At 50.3% G+C, this 25,216-nt stretch overlaps 1 protein-coding gene across 1 annotated transcript; it reads right to left on the bottom strand.

The window, feature by feature from the left end:
• Positions 1-836: 836 nt before the first annotated feature.
• Positions 837-23,727, bottom strand: LOC1272095 (frizzled-3). The gene is made up of 3 exons (XM_061650311.1): positions 22,882-23,727; positions 3,718-3,957; positions 837-3,640 (listed from the first exon to the last, which is right to left on the bottom strand). Exons 1-3 carry the CDS (start codon positions 23,119-23,121, stop codon positions 1,676-1,678), a joined length of 2,445 nt encoding a protein of 814 aa, XP_061506295.1. The 5' UTR covers positions 23,122-23,727; the 3' UTR covers positions 837-1,675.
• Between the last annotated feature and the right edge of the window lie 1,489 nt (positions 23,728-25,216).

The following is a 25,216-nucleotide window of genomic DNA, read 5'->3' as shown; positions in this document are numbered from 1 at the left end:
TTCGGAGTCATGAAGTCATCAGGAGTCACCCGGAATCGTTCAGAATCGTCCGAATTCGTCCGGAGTCGTTGGGAGTTGTCGGGAGACGTTCGGAGTCGTCCGGAGTCTGCTAGAGTCGTCCCGAGTCCGTTGGAGTCGACCGGAGTCGGAGTCATTCGGAGTCGTCTAGAGTAGATCGTAGTCAACAGACCCTCTCCCGTGCAATGTGCTTGTGATCAGGCATTTCATTACGATGTGTATTTTGTCTTTCACTTTGCGCGTGCATTTCATATATAGGTCTTTGTATCGCAGGCTGACTCTGACGACTCCAAATGACTTCGAACGACTCCGGACGACTCCGGACGACTCCCGATGACTCCGTCTCCCAACGACTCCGACGACTCCGAACGACTCTGGACGACTCCGGATGACTCCGACCCCCAACGACTCCGGTCGACTTCGAACGACCCCGGGCGACCCCGGGCTATTCCGGATAATGCTTGGCGGACCTACCTTCTGGAGTCGATTCCGAAATTAAGTCGGATCAGAGTCAACTCGGGATGTTTGCCAACTAAACCCATCACTACTCCAAAGCAACACGTTGATTGAATTTTCCACAATATAAATATCCCTTTAGGCTGCAGGTCCTTACAGGAATGATTTACCTAACAGGTTATTTCGCTGTATATATCGTTATTGACACTAAACATTACCTTTTATTATTTGTTAAAATTATTGTAAATCAACTGTACTTACTGCAGCCATAACATGTCCATCCGTTCTCCGTTCCAATCACGTTTGGAGGCCTTTTCTTTACGGATGTTTGAAGCAATACTCCGGTGTGACACGATCGGAAGTCTGTGTTTACTAAAAGGATTCATTTATTCAGTCTCTGACTTGTTGTTAGGGCTACTACACATCCATCCTACCTTTCGCTTAACAGTAGCTAATGTTTAAAAAAAATGCACTCTCTTTGCAAGAGATCCGCAACTAAAGTCTACCCTTCTGTACGTTCTGGACGTTGCCGCACAACATCTTACACTAAACTTACACGCGAGTGTGCGGAGGGGGACAGTTCTGTTCCAAAACGAACATGTTTTTTTTTTTGTCAAATAATTTCTGTACAGCAGTTTGGGTTTGGGCTGTAGGTGTGAAACGAAATGGCAAGATTCTGCAACAAATCGACTGGTTGTAAATTACTAAAAAAAAAGAACAATAATGAAATGCATAATCTAAACTAAAACTGTACACTTTGCTACATTTGACTTGAACAACGGTGGCTGGTTTATCCTTCCGATGCGCAGTTACAGTTGAATCTCCTACTCCCTAACCCTAACCACGCATGCTCGCATGCATCTTAGATCGCAAGTAAAATCCTGCGCGTGTAGTAGACGCGTCATCACCCCCAGTCTCCGTTGACGCACGCGTCCACACGTCCCCCTTTTTCCGCTCGTCAGTACATCGACAATCACGAGCATCTAATTTTACGATAAATAAGCACTAAACAAAACGGTACGCTTACAGCTACGAAGTAAGTCGAGATTTTAAACACCTATTCACACACACACACACACACAGTGGGTAAACCCTTTGCGGGGCAACCGAGGATCGTACAAACTAGTTAAAGCTTTTCACAAACAGGACCGACGGTTGCCGACCTTCTCCTTTCTCCTCGGTATATACAACAGGCATGGCTTCAGATGCGCGTGATCATGGACATCGGGACGGTGCGCAGGCTGCGGTGGACGCGCACCGGCACGTACCCCCCGCTCGAGACGGTGCCGCCCGCGTACGGTGACCGCTGCCCGTGCTCGCTCGCCCCGACCGGCCCGGCCGGCTCGGGGCCGGGCGCCCGCACCAGCCCGACCCCGTGCTCGGCCAGCACGCCCGCACACGGCCGGTAGGTGTAGCACACCTTCTGGGCGGCTTTCGGCTTCGGCTTGTCCACCGTCCGGCTGCGATACGGGCTGGCGGCACCGCTGAGGCTGCGCGACGAGCTGCGGCGTCGATCGGCGTCCTTGTAGCGGCCCTCGCGCCGAACCGTCGGCCCGCCCGCATCCCCCAGCGCACGGTGCTCGAGACGCCGGCTGGCGCCCCCGCCCCCGCCTAGCATGCTGCAGTCATCCAGGGGACCGCTGGGGTGCGGTTTGCCGCCGCCCTTCAGCAGCATCAGATCAGCCGCGGCACTGTAGCAGCCCGGCTGGGCGGGGCCCTTCTTCCCGCCCGGCCCCAGCTCGGTGTCGGAGGGCTGGCGGGACCAGAGCCACACGCCGACGCTTCCACCCCCGAGCAAGGTGAGCGCCAGCCGGAGCACCGTCGGCAGGAGGGAAAAGTGGGGCTGCACACGGTGGACGCAGCCGTCGCCGGGCTCGCCGCCCGCCGGGCACGGTTCCAGCTCGTGGTCGACGCGCTCCAGCATCATGCAGACGGTGGCGGACAGGGCGGGCAGCAGGTAGCAGACGGCAAACAGGAGCACGCGGCCGAAGACGCGCCCGAGATGGGGCGCCCGCTGGTTCCAGCAGTGGCGCAGCCGGGCGAGGGCGGCCAGCGCGCAGCTGACCAGGGCGGTGCCGAGCAGCAGCAGCAGCAGGACGGGCAGCTCGGTGAAGCCGCGCGCGTTGCAGAACCCGGTCAGCTCGAAGCGCTGGATGTGGCCGCGCAGCAGGGCACCGATCGGGGCCGCAAACGGGACGACCCACGCGAGCACGTGAAACAGGCCGGACTTGCGCTCGAGCGCCTCGCACGACCACTGCTTGGCGGTGCTCAGGTACCAGCAGAGGCCGAAGATGAGCCACCAGGTGCTGGCGCTCAGCAGCAGATAGTGCTTGAGGATGTAGTACGCCAGACACTGGGAGGTGATGGTGCAGTCGGAGCGCAGGTGGGTGGCGGTCGCCGCCGACGGGTGGTGGCCCGGCGCGTCCAGCAGCATCAGCTCGACGGCCGCCTCCAGGCGGCGCGGGCTGTGCAGGATGGTGCGCTCGAGGTAGCACAGGCCGAGCAGGTTGTAGCAGAGCGTCATGAACAGGATCGGCCGGTCCGGGTACTCCAGCTTGGACGCCTTCGCCCAGAACGAGACGAGCGAGGTGAGCGTGAAGATGAAGCAGACGGCGGACAGGACGAGCGTCCACAGCTCGACCAGCTCCTTCTGCCGCTGGCTGTACAGGGCGTCGATCGTGGGGCCGCACCGCGGCACACACCGGTCGTACTCGAGGCTGTAGTTGGCGGGACAGGGACTGCGGGGCGCTGGGCCGCCCGCACCGTCCACCGGGAGGGGACCATTCGGCAGCAGCAGCGAGTTGATCCGATCGGTCCAGCTTGCACCGTCCACCAAGCGCTGCCCACCGGCGGTGGCTGTCGAAGAGCCAGCTCCAACACCACCACTACCACCACCACCACCGATCACCGTGTGAGCGACTCCTCCAGCACCGGCAGGGACGGTGGCGGCGGCTGCGGCGGCGGCGGCGGCCACTGCCGCGTGCTGCTGCAGCAGCGAGGTAAGGTTCGAGATCGACCATCCCTTCACGACCGACTCGACACTGTCGTGGGTGGTGGTGGGTGATGGTGTACCAGCAGTACCACCGGTCGTCGCCACCGGTAGATGATAGGTCGGGCCGGAGGGACCTGCACGCTGCTTGATGCTGCCCGTTGCGTCCGATGGCACCTGTGTCGATGATAGGGACCGAGTCGTGGGGGGGGTGAGTATATAGAGCAGTCGAGAAGAGCGATCGAGTAACGTACCTGCATGCACAGCTCGTGCTTCTCGGGCTGTGGTAAGGCGCGGCAGTCCAGATACGCCGGCCAGAGCTTGCTGTGGGCCGGATCGCTGAAGCAGTCTTTGCGCACCTGCTCGCACAGCGAGCGGCACGGATGCACCGGCCGTGGGGCCGTTGGCGAGCAGAGCGGGAAGAGCGAGGAGCAGAACAGGAACAGGGCCTGCTTCGAGCAGCCGGAATCGATTACCGGCCTCAGGGAGGTGATCTGTCGAGTACAACAAGTAACGATGGAACACTATTACATGGAAGAAAACGCAAATGCGAAGGCCTCGGCAGGGTTCGGGAAGGCGAGAGATAACTTCAGAATTTTTGCAAAATGTCTGCGTATGTTTTGCTTCATGAATTAGTACCCATAGATCCTACTCAACTCTTCTTTACTGCTGCAGATCCTTATCAGATCTACAGCTAGAATTGGTGTCAGTTGTATGGATCTTGACAAATACGGTATCAGATGACACATAACTCTGGCACTGGATTACTTCCTGAGACATTAAAATCGATTTCAATTCTTGAGTAGTGTTTAGAACGAATAAATTTGATTAAAATATGGTAAGAAAGGAACAATTGGTTGAATAACGCTGATGTAAAAACGCTACGTATGATCCGATTTACAGAGGCGAGCAAGCCCCATCTCCAAATGGATGCCGCGAGCGAGGAGAGCTGCATGCGAGTGAGTTGCCAGAACTTAGCATCCAATAGGACGCTATGAAGTTGCAAAGTGGCAAACGGTAGCCGCAACGTAGAATTTGTAGCATACATAAAGATCTTAAGCCCGAGAGTGATACTTCATAGTTTAGGCTAGTTCAAAGGGTGCAGGCTGCGTAGCATGGCAGTATAATAATATAAGCCCACAAATCTCCAAATGGTTGCTTCAAGGAGAGTATACTTTTAAGTGAAGAAGTATAGTACATACGCTCGTAATTGCTCGTTTAACTGCGCCAGCTTCAGGATTAGTCCTACTGCCGTGTATCTCGCTGCTTAAAACGCATTTAAGAATTGAACCCAATTTGACTTAAACAAACGGTAGCTGATGACAAGCACCAAGCAGAGATAGATGCCCTAAGCAGTAATAGGTAAATGTCTATGCCGCCAGTTTAAATCAAATCTTCCAGAGAAACCATACTTGCTGTATTGAGGGGATGAACTCCTTTCTTAGAGCATCACATTATATCTTGAGCCCTTAATGGTACTCCGTTTTGCATTCAAAGTTCACATCTGCCTATTTGGTTGCTGGAAATTATGACTTGAAGGTTCTTTTCATCGTGCTACTGTACTTCAGTAAAAACAATAGTAAAAGTTGCTAGTTGCAAAGCCTGCTGCTAGCTACAGCAAAAAAGATGACTTCTTTGATTCAGATCTGTTGCGATATGAGCTATGCAGTCTTGGTCTGAAAATCTGAATGTATGATGTGATCAGTCAAGCATTCCATCCTGCATTAGGTTCAGAGCGAACTTCTCTTTCAATTGTGCTCTTGGAGAACGCACAAGCAGGAACAAACAATGCTAACTATGGAGATCACGTTACCGTCCATCGCAGCACATATTTTCATTATTATGAACCAAATACCATAGCTCAAACCAATAAAAAAAAAACAATACAAAGTACAGAATAGATGGAGTTGAAGAAGTGCGGCAATGTCTCAATTCTCGCATAAGCGCGGGCACTCATTTCGGACCCAACGGGCCCGGGCGTCTGTACCTATTGTCAACGTTAGTCGAAATGATTAGCGTCATCAGTTGCCGGGACTCGCGCACACCGAATGTCCGAAGCCCCGAAGGTGGAAGGGAGTTTGCATGAGAGGACAACAAAAACGGACTCGATCTACCAGGCCGACGACGTGCACAAGAATGTAGTTTGCGGATAGCTGGGAGGGAACGGAGTGGGGCGCAATTTTTCCTTCCCTTTGCTTAATGTGCGCTTAGCGAAGTGGATGGAAGGAATGATGTATTATAATAATGCTATTACACCCTCTTTCTCTCTCGCTCGCTTTCTCCCATCCTCCCTTCCTGCAGCTTCTCATCACACACACACACACGCGCGCGGATCATAACCCTTCAGGTTCGTCAGCGTACTGGCTGGCGGGCTGGCAGCTCCACGTAGCAAACCACAATGCTTTTTAATGCTCTGGTCTCGCCCGCCGACGGACGGACGGACAGCAAAATGGAAAATGGAATGGAACCAGACGCAAACGCCGATACCGCGGCGATGGTACGGGGTGTAATGTGGATGTGGGAAGTGGGCAACGTCGAAGCCGCACGCCACCCGTTCTGCTGACGATGACGATGATGATGCCCTCCCGTGTGCTGTGCTGCGCGGCACACGGTTTGTGGCGGCACCGTTCTTTCATCTTGGTGGTTTCCATTCCACCGCCATGGCGGGGTTGGCTTCCTTTTGCGGGCCGAGGAGCACCTCTTTGCCAGCACTGCTCGCCGACGGAGCGTCGTCGCCGTCGTCGTGAGGGTATAGAATTTTAAACACTGATGCCCGATGGTTATAATCTCAGAATTTAAGCGAGTGGGAACGATGAGATGTAGCCCTCTCCGACCGGTCAGGAAACCTGTCACGTTTTGGGTGGGTCGATTGGGGCTCCATGGTTTGGGGGAACCTGAATGGCAAAACAAAAAGTGACTCCAGACATTAAAGTTCGGTCTCCATCGGTGCTTATCGCAGAAAAGGCTTTTTGACTAAGCTTCCCGATTAGGCACCGAGAGTCGTTTATAGTTTTTGCGTCTCAAAAAAAAAAAAAATGCTGTCTCCCAAATCAAATCTGCCCGCTCGCGAGGTCCTCCGCAGGTCTGCAGCAGTTCAATGTTCATGGATCACTCACAGAGATCTGAGGACTTTGTCTCGCTTTGCAGCCTACATTTCTAATACACTCGACCAAGCAGTAGGATCTTCGTAGGACCTCCTCGCAAGCCCAACAACTCATCTTCAGGTTCGTTCAGGCTTCTTCAGGCTTTCTCGACTCCGTCCGACACTGTGCCCAGGCATTGCCTTTCATTACTCCGAAGGTATTCAAAAACGCACTCCCTCCCTCCTCCTTCCCTTTTACCACTGACTGGCAAAAACTCTCAATGTGCTGAAGTTCTTCGAAGAGTGCCAAGAGTTTCCCCCTGCGGGCCTCGATCGCCCGCAATTTTCCACTGCGGCGGCGAGCCTAGGCTGCGCCGGTGTCAATTTGTTCCGCCCTACCCTCGAGCACAGCGTGCAACACTCTTCTCTCTGGTCTCCGACCACTCTCTCCCTCCCTCCTTCCCTCCCCCCGCAATACAATCCCTTCGCCTGGAAAGGCGTCCACATCGCCCCCAGTCGCCGTCGTCGTCATGGCTCATGCCTCCCCCTTTAGATGTCTGATCGCGGTGTAATGATGATGAGATGATGGTCTATTAAGTTCAATTATTATAACACCAACCGGCGGCTTCGAGATCGGTTCTGCAACCGGTTTCTCCTCTGCCGGGGCCCAAGATCACTGCCCCTTCTGACCCTAGATCCCCTTGCGCATCCGCAACGCGTGTTTTGCGGGCCCCTTTGGCACGGCGAGGCCAGGCGCGCCTGCTCTGCTTCGCCTCCTCGACCATTTTGCTTTATCGTTGTGCCTTTTTTTCCCGTGCTCTTCTGTTGTTGCTCCGTCCCACTAACCTCTCCGATCTTGGAACCGATCGTTTCGTCCGTGGCATGGGGCCCGCGAGGGAAAAGATGAAAGAGATAAAATAATGATCTTACATCGCTTCCACCCATTTGATGCTTTTTTCACTGCCTTCTTTTATTTTGATCTTCTCGCGAGGGTTTTTTTTTGTTGTGTTGTTGTATCTGTTGCCGTTTGTTGTTGCTTTCTTGCGGTTGCCGGACCAAGGGATGGCGTGCAGTGGTGGGGACAGAAGAAGCAAAAAAAAAAATACCAAAGAGATTTCTGCCTTTTGCTCCATTGCCCCATTCTTGCTTCACGATCCGATTTTTTGTTTCTTCTTCAGAGCATCGGCAACTCCCTCAGCCTACTTGTCCCCAAAGTCTCTCTCTCTCTCTCTCTTGCGCAAGTCAATCCTTGCGGTCCTGTTCAAAGGCCCTTTCTTTTCGATTGCTTTCGATGAGGTTGGAGATCGCTTTTGTGTGTGTGTGAGTGTTTGGCTTTTTCAACTCTTTTAATCAATAGTTCCTCTTCCTCGTGCTCTGCCTGAGCTCTGACTAAGTCTACCCCACCAGGCACGCCAGCCCTTATCGCGCTTCTTGCTAACCCTGATACTCTCCCCCCCCCCCCCTCCCGCCAACCCTTCCCACATTTGAATCCACTCGCCAGGGTTCATTAAATTCCGATCAGTCGAGTCTTACCAGCCGCAGTCTTGAGCCGATTAAGGAAAAACCACATCCACCACAGCTTCCACAAGGGATAAGGCACTTTCGGCGGGTTAGTCGACGGGAGAAAAGCCGCATACGCAAACAATTAATACAATGGGTGCGCGAGACCTTTTTTGTTGTGGTTGCTCTGGAGCGCTCGGGGGAGTGCGGCAGTTAAGATTAGTGCCGGATACGCTTTGTGGAGTCGGGTTGTTCGGGTTTTTGCTTGAGCATTTTGGGGTTTGTCAGAAAATCTCGGTACCTCGGCATGTTGATCGATTTCCATCATCAATTACTGAACAGGGCGTTCGGACTCTGATGGTTTAAGAAGGTTACAGAATGGCAATCAACTTGGCTGTCTTGTGCACTAAAATGCCAAAAGATTGAGCTTTCGTCAGAGAAAGAACCTCAGAATGCAGAGTTCTGAGTTATTCTTGTGCTTGAGATCGTCATCAGGTCGCGTTGATATCTGGAGCTCGATTGGAGCTAGAGTCTGGAATTATTTACGTACTCGGGATATGTAACAAGATCATTGCATTCGTCATGATGTCACAACATTGACATTTGAGAAGCAATATTCTCGAGATACCCGTCACTTGGCAAAGAAGTCATCCTATGAGATATCCTTAGATGCATCAGGCAGGCAAACAGTTTCCCAAAGTATCCTTCCTTAATATATCTAATCTTCAATTAGGTGCTCTTCTTCGTCTGATCGAGGGTGAGAATTCCCAGTTATGTTGGATGATGCACTATATTGAGATGTGTCAATAGGCATTCAGAACCTTGTTAACGCACTCCATCTACCGTAGACATTCCAGCTAGACATTCTGGAGTTTACAGTAACGGCAAAGAACTTTAATGTACATAATATATTTATCAACACATCCCAAACATATTCGCTAGGATTAAAAAATAATCAAACTTCATCCAAGTGGTGGTGTGTCATAAACTCACCATACCGAATTAAAAATCTGTACAAGCGCTTACAAACGCTCAAAACGCGACGCGCCGCGAAGACTCTCGCCGTAAGAACGTCCGGTCGCGGGACGTCAGTAGTGTGCGTTGTCTGGCCGTCCCTCGAGCCACAGCATAACCACTCACACGCACGTGCAGTAATCTTATCAGCAGGAGTATGCTTTTCCATTAGCACGCTGGCTGGGCCGCTGGCGGTTTCTCTCATCTTTCTCAATACCTGTTTCCGCCCCGGCGATCCCGTCCATATCGTAGCGCAGACAAAAAATAAAAATAAAAACGATTCTCTGCCGCGAGAGTACGTTCCACTTAACATACCTCGCCAGCGGTAGCGACGCTAACAGGGGGTAGCGGTCGTCCAGACGCACTGAACGCTCGAGGACGACCACGACAACTCACGTCAAGCGCTCTATCTGGCCAATTAACTAACCGCACCAGGCTCAAAGAAACAAATGAGCATTATTAAATAAATCCAACAAAATAAAAAAGCGGTTGAATGTGTCCAACCGGTGGGCTGTGAATCAGTTAGTCACTGATATTACGCTTCACGCACCGCAGACGCTGTCAGTTAGAGAGTTGAGGAGTGAACCCCGAAACGGTTTGATGGCTTTCGTACTATCTCACCACGCGCCTGCATGCCCCCCAAAAAGCTGTTCCAAGCATTAGTGCGTTGGGGATATGCAGCAGTGAAGCCAAATACAGACCAGTGCGAGTGCGAGAAACGGCACTCCGTCCGGTTGTGCGGGTGGAGCTAAAGTTCTCCAGCGGCTGCAAGGCACAACAGAGACTGAAAGCAGAAAGCGAGAAGCGATCGCGGGCGCGCACCATTTCGACACACACACACACACACATACACAAATTAATTCGATCGTGAATCGATGCGCGCATCTCGAAGTGCCGGGTGCTGCTGCTTGTTGCTTGCCGCCTCTTCAGATTCACGCACCGCCGTGGTGCTGGCGGCGGCACTAACGCTCGCCTCGCTGCCCGCCATACATGTGTGTGGGGCCGGCAGCACTTCGCTTATCTGACGCACATCGCCGCCGGAACCTCGAAAAGCACTCTCTCTAATCTAACCGGTCCCGGGCTAGCGCCGCTGCCGCCACCGTGCCACCCTTTTGTTGGGACGAACAGTTGGGGATGCTGCTCGGCCATCCAGTTTGGGAGTTCCGCTCCATTTGAGGTTTAGGTTTGTTTTTTTTTGGTTGGTTTTGCTGAAAAAGTGTCTTTTTTGGTGCGATTTGAGGAAGACAACCTCGGGAAGTAGCCTCGGGGGGCGGTGCAGCTGCTGGAGCAGCACGCTTGGTATTTATAAGCTAGCTTGAGATAAAATGCTTGAAAGACACATTTTGTGCATTCAAATTTTTGAAATAGTCGGTCTGGGGGAGGTACTGAATGTCTTCCAGACAAGATCCCTTGAATCCAATGTCTCAACAGCCCAGCAGGTCCTAAGATATTAGAATGGATCCAAAGACAGAGTTAGAATTAAGCCAGAATTGCTCACGGCTGTCCAATGGAATCTCTTTTGAACATATCCATCATCTCCTAACATCTTTTAACATCTAAACTATAGTCCCAGAATGTCCGAGAGTTCTAAGATGCTTCCAATTTCCAATTTTCAACAAAATTCTTTCACAATTCCGAACTTGTGAGAATCTCCCGAACAGAACTGTGTCGTTTGATCTTTCACTTCGTTTTCCCTGCTGAGCACGGAAATAAGATCGCCCCCCCCCTCCCCCCTCTCTCCTTGCCCATAAGCCGCTCTAAAACACACATATGGAAAATGCCGCACACTCCAAAGGAAAACCGCGCTGTTTATTTGTCTATCATTCGCGCTCCTCTTTCAGTTTTTCTCTCACTCGCTGTCTTCTTCCACCTTCCCCTTCCCCCATTGGTTGAGTGTGGATGTTCTTAGCCCTTTGAGGAGGGCTTTTTTTCTCTTCATCTCGTAAACACAAACAAATCCTCATGCACATCGAAACAGCACCCCCCCCAATGCCCAGGCCGGAGTCTGCCGTTGACTGTAATTTTCGGGACGCTCGAATGACAAAAAGCGTCCTCCACCTTCCCGGGGGGGGGGGGGGGGGGATGTCCGAAAGGATGTCGGATAATTAGTCGGCAGAGTACGCCGAAAATCGTTGGTACGAAAATTAAATCGCTTGAAATGTTGCAAAATACCGGCGTACGATGTCTGACGCTGATGTCTGTTCGGGAGAACTGTGCGGATGTGCAGGATTGACGAGCCGGACGATTGTGCGCGGTCACCGATCGTGCTTTGATGTTGCCGACGCTCCGCTCCTGTCCCCATCGGTCGAGTTATCTTTTGCAATGGGGTAGTGAAATGGGGTTCGCCGTCTGCCCGTCTGTCCCAAGTGCGCACAGGCTTTTAAATGCTGTTCTGATGAAGGGCAGGCAAGCAATAAAAATGCACGTACACGCGACGTCCGAGGTGCGCGCAGGAGAGCAAGAGCTGTGTGGCGAGTGAGGCAGTTTCCGATTTTTCCAAACCGATCGCTGCATCGCGTACCAGACGGACGCAGGCAGATGGATTCGGCTGGATGGGGGAAAAGTAAAACGCCGTCCGTCGAAATGGTCGAAAGGAAAAGGGTTATTAGCAGCAGGATTGCGCGCTGCCGTCGAAATTGGTGGACAACATTTTAAGGGCTCGTGGAGGCCGCACAATGCATTAAACGCTGCATTGCGGTGGAATTCATTTAGTGTGCTGTGCGTTTGGTGTTTAGCGGAGGCTGGTTCTGCTTTATTTTTTGGCGATCGATTCGTACGCTTGCGTGAACTATTGACGCATGGCGAATGTCAACGGCGCTGTCAAAAATGGGAGCTACTATTGTACGATGCTACTACTCAGCGAACAATAATAAAACTGATCCATTTTGACAGATGCTCAAGATGAAAACATTTTCCCGAAACATGCGTCGTTCCAAAACAAAACCACTGCACACTGGCAAACTGGACCACGCAGAAGGGGTTTCGAAACAAAACCAAAACAAAAATTATAACAAAAACAAAAAAAAACCACATCATCCAGTCAGTCCATTGCTTGCAGCGCGCCCCGGCCGCATGGACCTCTGGCGGGGGCATTCGGCCAACCGCATCATCAAACCCCATTGTGCGGCGTACCGAACAGCAGAGCTGGAACAAAAACAAAAATTCCACCGAAAGGATAAAAACCGGGAAAGAAAAGGGGAGAACAACATTATCATTATTACCGCACTACCCAGGGTACTGCTACTGCATCATCTTCGACGTTCGCTCGGGCTGTCGTCGTTATAGCGTTGCCAGGCCCCTGGGGGGGGGGGGAGAAGTCAGAAGGTTTAACAGAGCTCCGGCCCGCGCCTCACAGTCACTTCTCCATTCTCCGCTACCCCGGTTTTGCGTACGGTTTTTGTACGATAATCTTCCATTCCCTTCTTTTATGCATCGCTTTTTCGCGGACCTTTTATTTTATTCTTCCCTCCTCCTGTCGGTGTGTGTGTTTGTGTGTGTCGTTATTCGCTCGAAGCTCAGCCTTCAGAGCACTTTGTAATGGAGCGAAACAAACCCCGAATCGTTCAAAAGCATCGCGCGCCGTTGGAGGCTGGGGCGAGCTGGTGCGCTACAAGAGAGATCGAGCGAGCGTCAGAAAGTGGTGGAAGCGCAAGCGAGGTAGAAATAACGCGTGGAGCGCACAAAAACACGAGCACCGAAGAAACGAGGATAGAGGGAGAAAAGTGTTCCCCCTCCCTCACCCCCCGCGGACGCCAGAAAATTAATCCCAAGCAACCAGGCGAACCATTAAAAGCAGTAGAAGGGAGGTGAGCAAAAGCCAGCATGGAATGTGAGGGGGAGGCAAGGGAGCAGGCACAAGGGTACGAGCTACGGTACGACAGTTCCCCGCAGGAGTGGACGCGGCACCGATGCATTAGGACAGGTGGACACGAAGTGAGCATGAGAAGCTGAGAACAAACCCGGCGAAGGAGTGCCGGCAGACTGGCGGCAGACCACAAGCGGACGACTATTAGTGCGATCGAATTACGGAACTGGAGCTGCAGATGCAGGTTGATGCCACCAACAGGGAAGGAAGGAGTGGATCAAAAATTTGCCAAAAGAAAAGGGGGTGGGGGGGGGGGAGGGGATAATTAAAAATATAAATCAAACACACCGCAGCCTTTCAATTGTGCTGGTCATGCGAGAAAAAGAGGGCTATGTCGAGCACTCCGCTCAGCTCAGCTCAGAGGGAGAGCTCTTTTATTTGCGTTCTTTTGGCGCAGTTGTGTCGCTCTGCTATTACCAGGACTTAAGATATTTGCAATCTTGGAGAGCTCAAGTACATTTGACCTGCAACGATGCGATGCGAGTCTGTCGTGATAATTAAGATCTCTGAGAGCTCACTTGAGGTCTCGATACCTCAATTGTGAGGTTTGTCGTTAGATATTAAAAGTAATTGAAAAAAAAACCCGAAAGATCTTCTAAAACGAACACTTCAAACCACATTTGACGTGCTACAAATAGGAGATGCCTGAGCGAGTATTGAGTGATGGGAGTTTTAGTGAGCTCAGGTGCATTCCCACACAGCTTTTACTGCCAGCTAATTCACACTCCCAAAAGAGAAACGCTAATTTTAACACTCCTTTCAACTCGATCACTCGATTTACGCAAGCAACCCGTCTAACATATCGTTCCAGATAACATTTCTCGTTATTAATTCACCCGTTTAGGGTACACTTCGATCCAGCAAATGCATCTTCGGTCCGTCCGCTCGGCCAGCGGACAAGATGGTTGCCGCCCATAGTGCGGATCGCGCAAAAAAAAAAAAAAAAAACACAACAAGAAGCGGCCGGAAAGTGGACGGGATCGCTCTTGAGCGGGTTTTTGTTGGATGGATGGTTACGCCTGGCAGAATGAAACGGACGGGATCGCTGATGTATGTTGGGAGGGGGGGGGGGGGGTTGAGTTGGGGGGAGAAGCAGTAAAAGGTAAGCAATTTGCGATCGTGGACGGAGAAGATTGTGGACGGTCGGAAAAGAGATGGTATAACGAAAGGTATGTGTGGCTGAGTGTCTGTGTGTGTGTGTGTGTGTGTGCACGCGCAAGAGTGTAGCAAGGGCTCCCAGCCGGGGAGCATCAAAAGATCAAAGAACGAAACCGACACTCTGGCACGTTTTTTGAGCCCCTATCGCCTTCCTTCTCACATTCTCGTCTGCCTGGCACTTCATCGTATGGGGGTTTTCTCTCCCCTTTTCTCTCTCTCTCTCTCTCTCTCTCTCTCTCTCTTTCTCCCCCTCTCTCTCTTTTAATTTATCCCTTTCCTTCTCGCGTTCGATTACACGATTTGCCACGGCTGCTCACTCTTCGGCCCGCCGGCCCGGAGGAAAGGAAGTCAAGCAAAGACGCTTTTTGCCGTCCCGCTTGCGGACGGGGCGGAATTTTTTCCCTTGATGTACTTTCCGCCCCATTCCGCACAGCGCATGGTCTGGTGGGCACGAGAAGGGGGAGAGGGGGGGGGGGGGAGGAGCAAAGGAAGGGACGTACTGTTCGCCAAAGGGGTTAAAAAGGTGATCGGCCGCGCCGATGTCTGTGTGCATACGTTAGATCCGTTCTCTCCGCTGGGCTCGGTTGTTCTAGCTGGCGTTACGGGCCACGACGGGTCCTCGTCTGCAAATATTTCCCTTTTTTGTTTTGTCACTCTTTCTCTCTCTCTCTCTCTCTCTCTCTCTCTCTTTCTCCTTTTTTTACCCCCGCATCCGCCCTTTCGCAAAATGCTGGCAAAGGTCCGGATTTTTGCACAACGATTCGCTTAAGTTACAAAACTCTCCACGCACGGAAGGGTTGGGGCAAGAGGGAAGCGGGTTAAAAAAGGGTTTATGGAAGCCCTTGCTTCGGTACCGTTCCCTTCCTTTTCCCTGCGCCCCACAACACTCTCCCCCCCCCATCCCATTCCAAGGTGTACTTGCGCGCAAATCCCTGAGCCCCCTCCGGGAAAGATATCGGCTGTGCTAGAAATAATTTTACAACCGTTCGCTTCAGCGAACATACACGGCCCGGCTTATGAATTCCCTTAAGAGGGTTTGAAATTGTGAGCGAGAGCGGGGTGTGTGCGTGTGCGAGGGATACAGAGAGGGAAAATGTGTGTGAGCGCGCGCGGGCACGAGGGAGATAGAGACAGAAGGAAAGAGGATTACGGGCCACGGGCCGCCTGTATCTCAATGTTGCTTTATTATGTTTACCTAAGCCTTCAAAATCTTTTTTACTACTATGATTTATGTATACCCTTTCAGTCGGGCGCGGTTACGTTAGTGTGCACCACACACACACACACACACGCACACAACACACGAAAAGCACTGAGCCGTGTTTACCAATAGGTGTTCGAGTTTCGGCACCGGTCGTCCAGTTTTTGTACTCTGTGCGCACTCGATGCTGAGCACTCGCGAGTACGCAAGCGGAGGAAGCCGCGCAGAGTGAAGCGATCGAAGTGAGAGAAAAATCAGTAATGAACGCTCTCTAATTACGGCGCTCGAATGGTACGATCATTAGCGTGACGACGATCGGCTCTCTACGCGCGCCGGATGCGGGGGGGGGGGGGGAGATATCATGTTCGAGACTAGGTAGGTAACAAAACAACACTTCTCCGGGAGCGCGCGCGCGCGCACGCTGATTTTCTTCCTTTCTAACCCTCCACGTTCGACTCTGGCGGTGAATTGGAATCCAATTGGAAACGTGGAGGGTGGAGGGAGGGGGAGAGTCTCTAGTCCCCCTCTCCACACGCCACACAACAAATGTGATAACAGAATTAGTAATGCCATTGTAAAGCACGGAGGAGGAAAAAATACAAACAAACGTGTGTGTAACGTGAGCAAACTAAAGTGGCGGCCCCGCAATCTGTGTGTGAGGTCTTGTTGAAGTGTTATTTTAATAAAGTAAAGAAGCAAAAACAAACTGACTAAATAGCAACGCAAAAAACTGATAAAATAAAAGTAGGTTTCTCTCTTTCCCCTTTCTCCGATGGGAGCGCGCAATATTTGATGTCACGGAATATCAATAATCAACCATCATCGACGGAACTACGTGTGCGCCCCGTGCAATTATACCGTCCTCTCAGCATCCTGGGGGCGGGTGCAAAAAAGGGTCCCCCCTCTAAAGGGAAAGGAGGGGGGCAGTTTGCTGAAGAATATGAAACAAACACAACATCAAAATGAGATAAAACACACGAACCGGCATGGGCTACAACAGTGTTGACGAGTGGCAAGACGAGCTGGGAAAAGGTATTGCATAAATATTCGCACATATGGTGATGGGTGACGGAGGGGGTGGGGAGGTCTGTCGCAGGTTGACCAGAGAAATCTATTGCCATTATTGTGTCACCCGCTCGGTCTGCCTCCCTTCCAAGCTACGGAGCAAAAACCTCGCATCGAACCCCTTGAGAGGGTGCGCTTTTGTCGGCATCATTTCCGTGCCGCCCTTTTTTTTTGTTGCTGTTTGCCATCGAGTGCGGGCACGGATTGCGGGCGAACAATCGGTGTCTGTGTATGTGCCTCTGTGTGTGTGTGTGTATGTGTGTGAGTATGTGAAGTGCCTACAAAATAAGAGGAAGAAACCAGAGTAGATAAAAAAAAGGTGGCTGTACGGGGTGCCGGTGTGTCGGTAATGGAATGAGCGTACCGACAAACAGATCCAAAGGGTGTGAAGATGCGGCATGCGAAACGAAGCACACACGCACTCACACACAGTAAAGATAAATTTGAAGAAGAAATCAATCGATGCGCAGAGTGCGGGCTTACAGAGGTGGGTGGACGAGGAGAGATGGGGAGGTTTGACTGAGAAATGGGGAGCAGAAGACGCAGCGCCAAATGATAAGATAGCATTCCCACCGGGCTCTGGACTCTGGTGCCTGGTAGAGCAACATGGTAGGCCGGTCTGATAGTGATGGAGAGGGAGTCGTTTCGGTGCAGCCGGTGCAGCAAACACCAGATTTAGAACCGATGCCCCGGAGTCGGAGTCGATTGCACATTATTAAAAGCCTCTCCTTTACCTCCTTCAACTCCGTACCCCGACGGATTGTTGGGGAAACAGAGGAGGGTTATGGGCCGAATATCAAACCGCTGCCGAAACACAACAACTTAAAGGTAGCGACGTTGTTAAAGTTAGTACCGGATATTTTTCTTAATGTTGTTGTAACTTTGTTTCTCTGTAGCGATTAGTGCAGCGGAAGTTAGTGCTGTAGTTTGATGTTTTCAGCGGCCCGAGACCTCTTTGAAGATGGTTGCATATGCGTGCAATATCAGTATACTTTGTTTGAGATATGACGGGGAACGCGACGCGACCTACGCCGCCATACAAAAAGGGTCGACATATTGCACGCAGATGCGCTGTTGGGCAGAAATAACTTCAAAGGTCTATGAAACACCGGAACTGCGACTATAAATGTACAGTACACGATCTGAGATGCGGATCTATTTTAACGCACTTCTGAGCTGTGCGGGAAAAATATTTAGCCGGATGCCGTTTGCGTAACATCTGACGACCTAACCCGTAAAGCCAACAATCATAATATTCTCTACCTCAAATAGCTTCGACGATCGTTTCCAATTGTTGTTGTCATTTGCGTAACATCTGACGACCTAACCCGTAAAATCAACAATCATAATATTCTGTACATCAAAAAGCCTCGACGATCGTTTCCAATTGTTGTTTCCAATGGATACAGAATAGATCCTTTGATCAGTTTTGTTATTGAATTTGAGCATTCTTGGGCCTACAATTATTGGAGAACGAAAACGATTGGAAATCGAACTCTCAAAACATCTCACAGACAACCTTAAGCAATAACTATAACATCACTGACTGTTGAATGTTAAATGATGCATAATGGCAATACGAACTACAAGGACGGAAATTGCACCGACCGGAGACGTTATGGGCAGGATGTCGGTGCAATAAAACTCTCCAGGCAGTAAAAGTAACCTCGAGCGTCCATTTTATAGCTCCGAGGATTATCACGCAGAATGCAAGGTACAGTTTGAAGGCGAACGCTGCAAAGATCAGGGACACTTGTGGTGTTGCTTATACCTCCCAGACAGGATTTAAATAAATGATCGCACATATCATTACTGTGACTGCGAGTTATATGATCCTGTCAGTGCCATGTGTGTGATCGTGTGTGGGTCGAAGAACACCCAAACACGCTAAAAGCTCCAGGGAAAGAATGATACCGCATTGCACGTACATAGGCTGTATGCTATATTGGCCTGTTACATTGGACGCCAGAGCTTGTCTCGGTTTTATGTCCAGCAAGGAGCGAGCACACAACCTTCGTCGAGGTGTGAAAATTAGCATCGCTATAACAACAACTCTTTGTACCTTCCTTTTGTCCGGTTGAATCTTATAGTCATAAAACAAACGAGATGGTCAAGATGCTGCTTTTTTTGTAATGTCAACCGGACCTAAATACACTAAAAGGCGTTATTTTTAGCTGTCTGTAGTGGAATAGCATACCAGTTCCATCGCTTCACAGACACTGTTGAATGTCTCTGCAGAAGTTTAACGCCATACAAGAGCTCTTCTTATAATCTCCTTGCCGGTCCACTCGCTTGCCTGCGTTCGACGACTGCGCATCGATCGCGCCGAGCTCCAATAAAAATAAAAAGGATTAAAACCCATCGGCGAGGGCGCATTAGGCCGCAGGCCGGTACCAAGGCAGGATAGCCAGCTATTAGTGCTAATTTTCTAAACATCCTCTCTGCAGCGGGGCTGGAAGTGTGGTGGCTCCGGCGGTGCCCAAGCCAAGATCAAAGCTCCAAGCGCCCCAAACCGACGCGGATCTTCAGGGCGGTGTGCAGCCAGCCGAGCCAGGATGTTTGCCGACGGTTCCGAGAGGTGCTAACCGAGAGGGTTCGTTCGGGTCTGGTGTACAAAACTCGGGGTCCCGCGAGCAAACAAAAGCCTGTCCCGGCAGCCTGGGCCCACCCCACTAGTCATCGGGTTTGCGTGAATCTTGGAGCGAAACTTGTGAAATTTCACAGTCTCATCGGCAGTTAAGCGGCTCAGGGTCTTTGCTGCGCTCTCCGTGGTGATCCTCTTAAAAGCCGCCACCGTGATGCGGCTTCTACCACCAACCGTCGTTCTGCCTGCTTTTCCGGCTTTCGCTTGGGCCCAGCCGTCAGACGGAGGTGAGAATGTGATCAATGGCGGCCGATCGGTAACGGTAGGTTCCCCACAGTACATCATACCGGCGTCCGCCGCGTGTCCGTGTGTCTTGGCACAAACCGTACATGCAAACAAAGCAGTACCCCGTCCTCGGGCTGGAGGATATATCTATATGTAAAATGGAATTTAATATCGTCGTTGGAACGTTTAATCGCAACCATAACATTAGGTTTATGATTTCTCGGCACAATAAACGGCGCGCGGCAATAAACAACGGCATTAACATCGGCTATATCAGTGGTCAAGAGAGCTCGGGCAAGGAGCGGAAAAGCAAACCTCCTGCCCTCGAGGAGCTCTGGAGAAGTAGATGAAAGACGAACAGTTGAAATTGACGATCTGCCTCCCACACACACACACACACACACACACACACACACACAAACGTACACTAGCGATTGATTCGATTCGGTGGGTGAAACGAGAGAGGTAGATTGTAAACCGTGATGAGCAAGGGTGGAAAAGTCGGACAGAACACCCGGCACGAAAAAAAGGTTTTTGTGTAGATTTGACCGGAACCAATGGATGGCGTATATTTGGGTCTAAGCGTGAACTCACCCACATACACACAGGCAAGAAGAAAGAGACAAGGAATGCAACTAGCCAGCAGAGGCCTGTAGAGTGCAGAAGCAAAAAAAAAGGGGTGAACGTGAGGAGAGAAAGAGAGAGAGAGACAGAGAGAGAGAGAGAGAGAGAGAGAGAGAGAGAGAGAGAGAGAGAGAGAGAGAGACAGAGAGAGACAGAGAGAGCTGAGGAGCGAAAGGCAAAAAATCATATCTCAGGTGCAGGTCTCGCCCGCGCACCTTCTTTGGGCCCGCGCAAACGGCTCTAACGAACTTTAATAATTTCGTTTGATGTTTTGCCGCCGACGCTGCTGCCACCGTCGCCCCGCCGGGGCACCGAAAACCGCAAACCGGTCCACGGGAGCGAAAGAGACAGAGATAGAGAGAGAGAGAGGGAGTGAGAAAGAAAGAAAGAAACACGGTGTAGAGGAACACAACCAGCCGATAAAGGAAGCCGCACTATTAACGCACAAAATCGGAAGGTGATGGCGGTAGCGCGCTGCGCGGCGCAGGAGATTTAGGAGAGCAATCGGAATCGGAATGCGGTGAGAGAGGTTGCTAGGGCTAGGGCGGAAGGTGCAAACAAACCAAAGCTACTCAAATACATCGGTACGCTGCCGGCGGTGTGCAGGTGTGGCAGGAGGGCTGGAAAGGGCCGGCCAGAAGGGGATAGCAAAAGCACACTCTGTCGCGAGTGTGTACGAGATCAGGGCGAGAGGGACGAGACGGGGTTTAGTCGGACGAAAAGATGAACGTGTGACAAAATGATTTTGGCCCGTTTTGTTTATGGCCGGGAGCAGCGGGTCCCGGTTTTGCAAAACAAGCGCCAAATGATGCCTTGCAGGGGGTAGTTAAGGCGAGAAAGAGTCGCCAGAATTGCCGCTACTGCAGTAGAAACTGTCCGGTGGTGGTATCGATACGCTCGTAAACCGATGAGTTCGCTCATCGTCATCCCCCTCATCATAAATGTCAAACATTCGCGTAGTAGCAGCTACCGTGATGTCGTAAACGTACGTCCCGAACGATCACACGGAGTTGGCGGGCGTACAAATGCAATGAACTGCCTTATTTTAATGCCGCAAAAACGTCCAACAGTACGACCTGTGTCGACCAGCCTGCTGGGCAATTAAAAAATCTATCGCACCCTGGAGCAGCGCCCCGTTAAACTCCGATAATTCTGGTGTGCCTGCATCTTTTATTTCCCACAGGAATTACATTACGACCATGACATTGAGGAATTCATCGCACCCTGGAGCAGCGCCCAGTTAAACTCCAATAATCCTGTCGTGCCTGCAACTTTTATTTCCCGCTAGAATTACATTACGACCAGTACCAGCCTGCCTGGCAATTGAAGAATTCATCGCAGGATCAGCGCCCAGTTAAACTCCAATAATACTGTCCATCCTGCAACTTTTATTTCGCACAGCGAAGGCAGCCCGCTGGCGCGGTAGAATGCAAATGGCATTAATGAGGGCAATAAAAATCCATAGGATGTCGCCGACGCTGCTCCGCTGCGACTCGACCGGGTGCATCATATGCATCCGAGAGGTAAAAAATAATTTAATTAGAGCCTTGAATCGGCGCGCGTGGCACTGCAATGATTGAGCCATCCAGGCCGCGATCCAGACGCCGGACGTGTCCCACGAACGCCCAATTGCAGTTGCCAAAGCGTTCCCCTTCCGTCTTACTTAATTATTGGACCCGTGCGTGGGGCACCCCGCCGAGGTTTTCCAATAAAAAAAAGCCGATCGCGCTTTCAACGTTTCAACGGATTTGCGCAGTTTCGCAAATCCCTCACCAAGAGAACACCACAGGGTTTTAGTGTATCGTGGTGCCTTTGGTCGTGTTTAATTGACTTCGATCAGGTCCATCGGTTGGCCCATCATAAACGAGAATAATTAAACAGCAGCATGGTGGGGGGGGGGGGGAGGAGGGGGGTAGGCGATGCTAACTGGGGTTGCATTAAAATTTTATGCTGCACCGTTAATTAGCGCTTGGAGTGAGGTTAAGCCGACTCGTTTTATTGATCCCGTGCGAGTTGGGACGCACTTTCATAGGCTGACGAAAGCAGATCCAGTATGCAGAATGGCACACAACATACTCGAACGATGTGGATAAACGGTCATAAATAGGGGATTTAGATGTTGAACAGGATTCAGCATGGTTGAATTGGTTTTGGACGAGAAAGATTAAAGATCATGGCCATGGCGGAACTACAATGGACATCATGTTTTATCAATTTATGTTAATATCCTTTTATCGTTTTATGGTATCCATTCATATCCGCAGGTCTGGGAAAGATAATTCGATTGTAAATGATCCTGGAAGTTTTGGGTTTATTTTTCTCCAGAAGGTACCAAAGTTCAACCCAATGCCCACTTATGCTCGACTTATTCATTGACTCATCATGTTAATTTGTATAGGATACTTCAAATTTCCGCCAGAACTCTAAAGTCGTTGCTCTATTATGGAAAATTATACCATTAGACATACTTGAATAAAAACAATCTTCCCAGTCCTAATCATAACAGACATCTGGACCTAACTAGAACTGGGGATATCAACTTCAATGGAGAAGAAGATCTTCTATATGAGCAAAATGGCCGGACCATCCCAACTGAACAATTAATAAAAAAGATAATCCATATGTATGGGATATTTCTTACATTGGAGATTTCCTCCACAACTATGTAGTCTTTGTGCTAATACGAAGTATTTTACCATTAGACGTAGTTAACCACAGTATAACCCATCCCCTGTCCAAAATCTGAACCTAATCCGAACTGATAATATCAACGTCTTTGGGATGTATGAGATATATCTCACATTGGAGATTTCCTCCTGAATCATTCCTGTTTGCGTTAATACGAATATTTGCACCAAATCACAACTCTAGACATCAATTTAAGATGAAGCAACTGCAAATCCATTTGATGATTGCTGGTATGGCACGCCAGTTTTTGGGGTTGATTGGTTGGTTGGCACGGTTGATTGTGAAGGCGTCCATAATCTTCCCAGGCCCCCGCGTGCCCCACCCTGTACCTGCACGGTAGCAGTACACTTACCAGTCGTTCTGCGTCGAGCCACGTCCGGACGGAGCCGGCTGCCGTCGAGTTGACACCGCCGCCAGGCACCGGCACACTGGACGACAGGTATTGCAGAGCCGTTTCCGGCGCAGACGCGATCGTCATATCGTACACCAGATTCTGACAGGCGCCGACCGCGATACGCTCGCAGCGTAACTCTTCGCCCGCCGCGAACGACACTGCCGTCATGATCGCCACGAGCAACACTTCCGGACGCATGGTGCCCGGTTCGCACCAAACACAGAAATTGCAAATGAGCGGTTAGATCTTCAGCACGCAGCCTTTTCCCGGCCACAACGTACACCTGTTTTTGTGTATTTTTATTTTGCAATTATTGTCACACTACGGAGCAGGGATCACCAAGAAGACATTTACACTAGGACGAGCGCGTCCCATTTAGACAGACGGATGCCGGACGCCTTCGCCCGGAGTGCCGGCATTTTGCGAACAAGTTTAACACACTCCCACGCCGCACATATTCGGACACCTCACTATAGTCAAACGCACATTATACACACACACACACTAACGGTTGCACGATAGAACCGATGAGTCCATCACCATCTGGGGTAAGTTTGTCGTTTGGCGCAATTGCCCGCGTACGTTGTTTACTGCTTTGTCGCGAGTCAAAGGCCAACCTATGTCTCAAGCCCAGGGCAAACGCGCAGGTGTCGGTATCGGCTCGCCGTGTGCGGAGAACCGAGTATGGGGAAAAAAGCGGCCTTCAAAGCTAGGCGGCAAAGACGCACCACCGTGGTCCGTACAGTGCGTTGCGCTACGGCTCTCTCGCTGGGACTGAATTGCGTCAGGCCGGCCGCAACCGTGTATATAGGAAAGAGCACAACAAACAACGCTTCGGCCGACGCTCGACCGTTCGGCCGCTCGGTTCGGGTTGCGTTCGGCCAAACGAACTGCGGGCGCATGCGGCATGCTAAGCGTACATGTTGGTCAAAAAGATGATCAACCTATTTTAGCTTGTTTTAATTTGTTCTATATTAACTTGTTGAGGTTTCATTTGCAGTATTTCGGAAAAAAATTTCCCATACTTCAATGATTAGAAAGAGTCGTGTTTCCTTTCCTTACTTTGTATTATATCTTTACTTGTTTGAAGCTACAAAGGTTTTTTTTACAAAAATAAAAAAAAAAAACAATTAACATGTTTTATAGCACACCTCATTGAACATTAATCACTCAAACAAACGGTGGGGCCGTATTACAGTCGTCAGGTCGCGCGACTTAACAACATGCCCATCGTGGGTTCAATCCTAGAAAGACCGTCTCCCTATATCAACGACTATCTATCCGGCTGCGTGGAACTAAATAAATCTCGAAAGCCTGTATAGGCCGGGCATGTTCGCGCAGAACGTTAGGCTAAATGGAAGAACCCAAAAAACCTTCTATAGTTCACACTATATATCAGAGAAGCGCCCGGAAAACATGATATGATATAAAGGACGATGATGCTTCGTTGCATGTTCGTTGCAATTACTATTTTGAAGATTTGGGGACAGCGCCTGCATACGCCCTCAGGAACAACGAAATCTAGGAAGCATGTATAAGCGTAAAACATGATCGCATAGGTCGTTACGTTGTTTATGAATAATAATGAGCATAGCTTTTCGGTGGTTATAATTTTTTTAACCAATTTCATTAACTCTTTCACATGGGTAGTGATGCTTTTGGCACGCTGGTGATAAAGTTGTCCCTTTAGATAATCCTGTTGGAACCCGATTGGAATCACTTGCGAAACAAAAAATAATAAGAAAGTGTGCGAATACTATTAAAGTCCCTGAAAACCCATGTAAACGAGCAGTTACGTTTTGATAAAAAAAAAAAAGATATTCCTTTGTATTGCATGTAAACTGTACATCCCATCTGTGTAAGAACTTTGCGATGTAAAGTGAAGCCTAATTACATTTAGCATCTACTGGTTGACTGTTCAGATTCACAGATTCAGATTCATTGCCGCAAGTGATGTTAGTGCAGATTGTGGACAATTGTAATTGTTGGAGTGAAAACCCCTGTAAAAAAAGCGAAACTTTTCTCCAAGCTAGCTAAAAAGCTTTCAGCGTAAAGCTCACCCGTTTGCTCCTGTCGGTATGCAATTGGTGGCGTAGTGCCTAAAGGTATGCAATGCGCACAGCACTGCAGTCGCGTCACACCGTCGTACACACCGTGAATGCATTTCTTTTCGCTCTTTTCAATTTTAAATGACGATGGGGCGTCTTTTAGTTAAACGTGTTGACAGTTTTCGTCGTAGGAATCGAAGTTTTGGGATGCAAACCACTGTTCCACATTGCCTCAGTTTGTTTTG

This window comes from Anopheles gambiae, chromosome X (genome assembly GCF_943734735.2).
Source record: "Anopheles gambiae chromosome X, idAnoGambNW_F1_1, whole genome shotgun sequence".
In the NCBI taxonomy this organism is placed as follows: domain Eukaryota; kingdom Metazoa; phylum Arthropoda; class Insecta; order Diptera; family Culicidae; genus Anopheles; species Anopheles gambiae.
This window is presented reverse-complemented; position numbering and strand designations above follow the sequence as displayed.

What these genes read in the sequence shown, in the direction of transcription:
- LOC1272095 (XM_061650311.1), bottom strand. Translation starts at nt 23,121, where the DNA reads ATGCGTCCGGAAGTGTTGCTCGTGGCGATCATGACGGCAGTGTCGTTC. An exon ending in GGCTCGACGCAGAACGACTG is followed by an intron (nt 3,958 to 22,881) that starts GTAAGTGTACTG and finishes TGTACTCGACAG; the next exon opens with ATCACCTCCCTGAGGCCGGT. An exon ending in AGCACGAGCTGTGCATGCAG is followed by an intron (nt 3,641 to 3,717) that starts GTACGTTACTCG and finishes TCATCGACACAG; the next exon opens with GTGCCATCGGACGCAACGGG.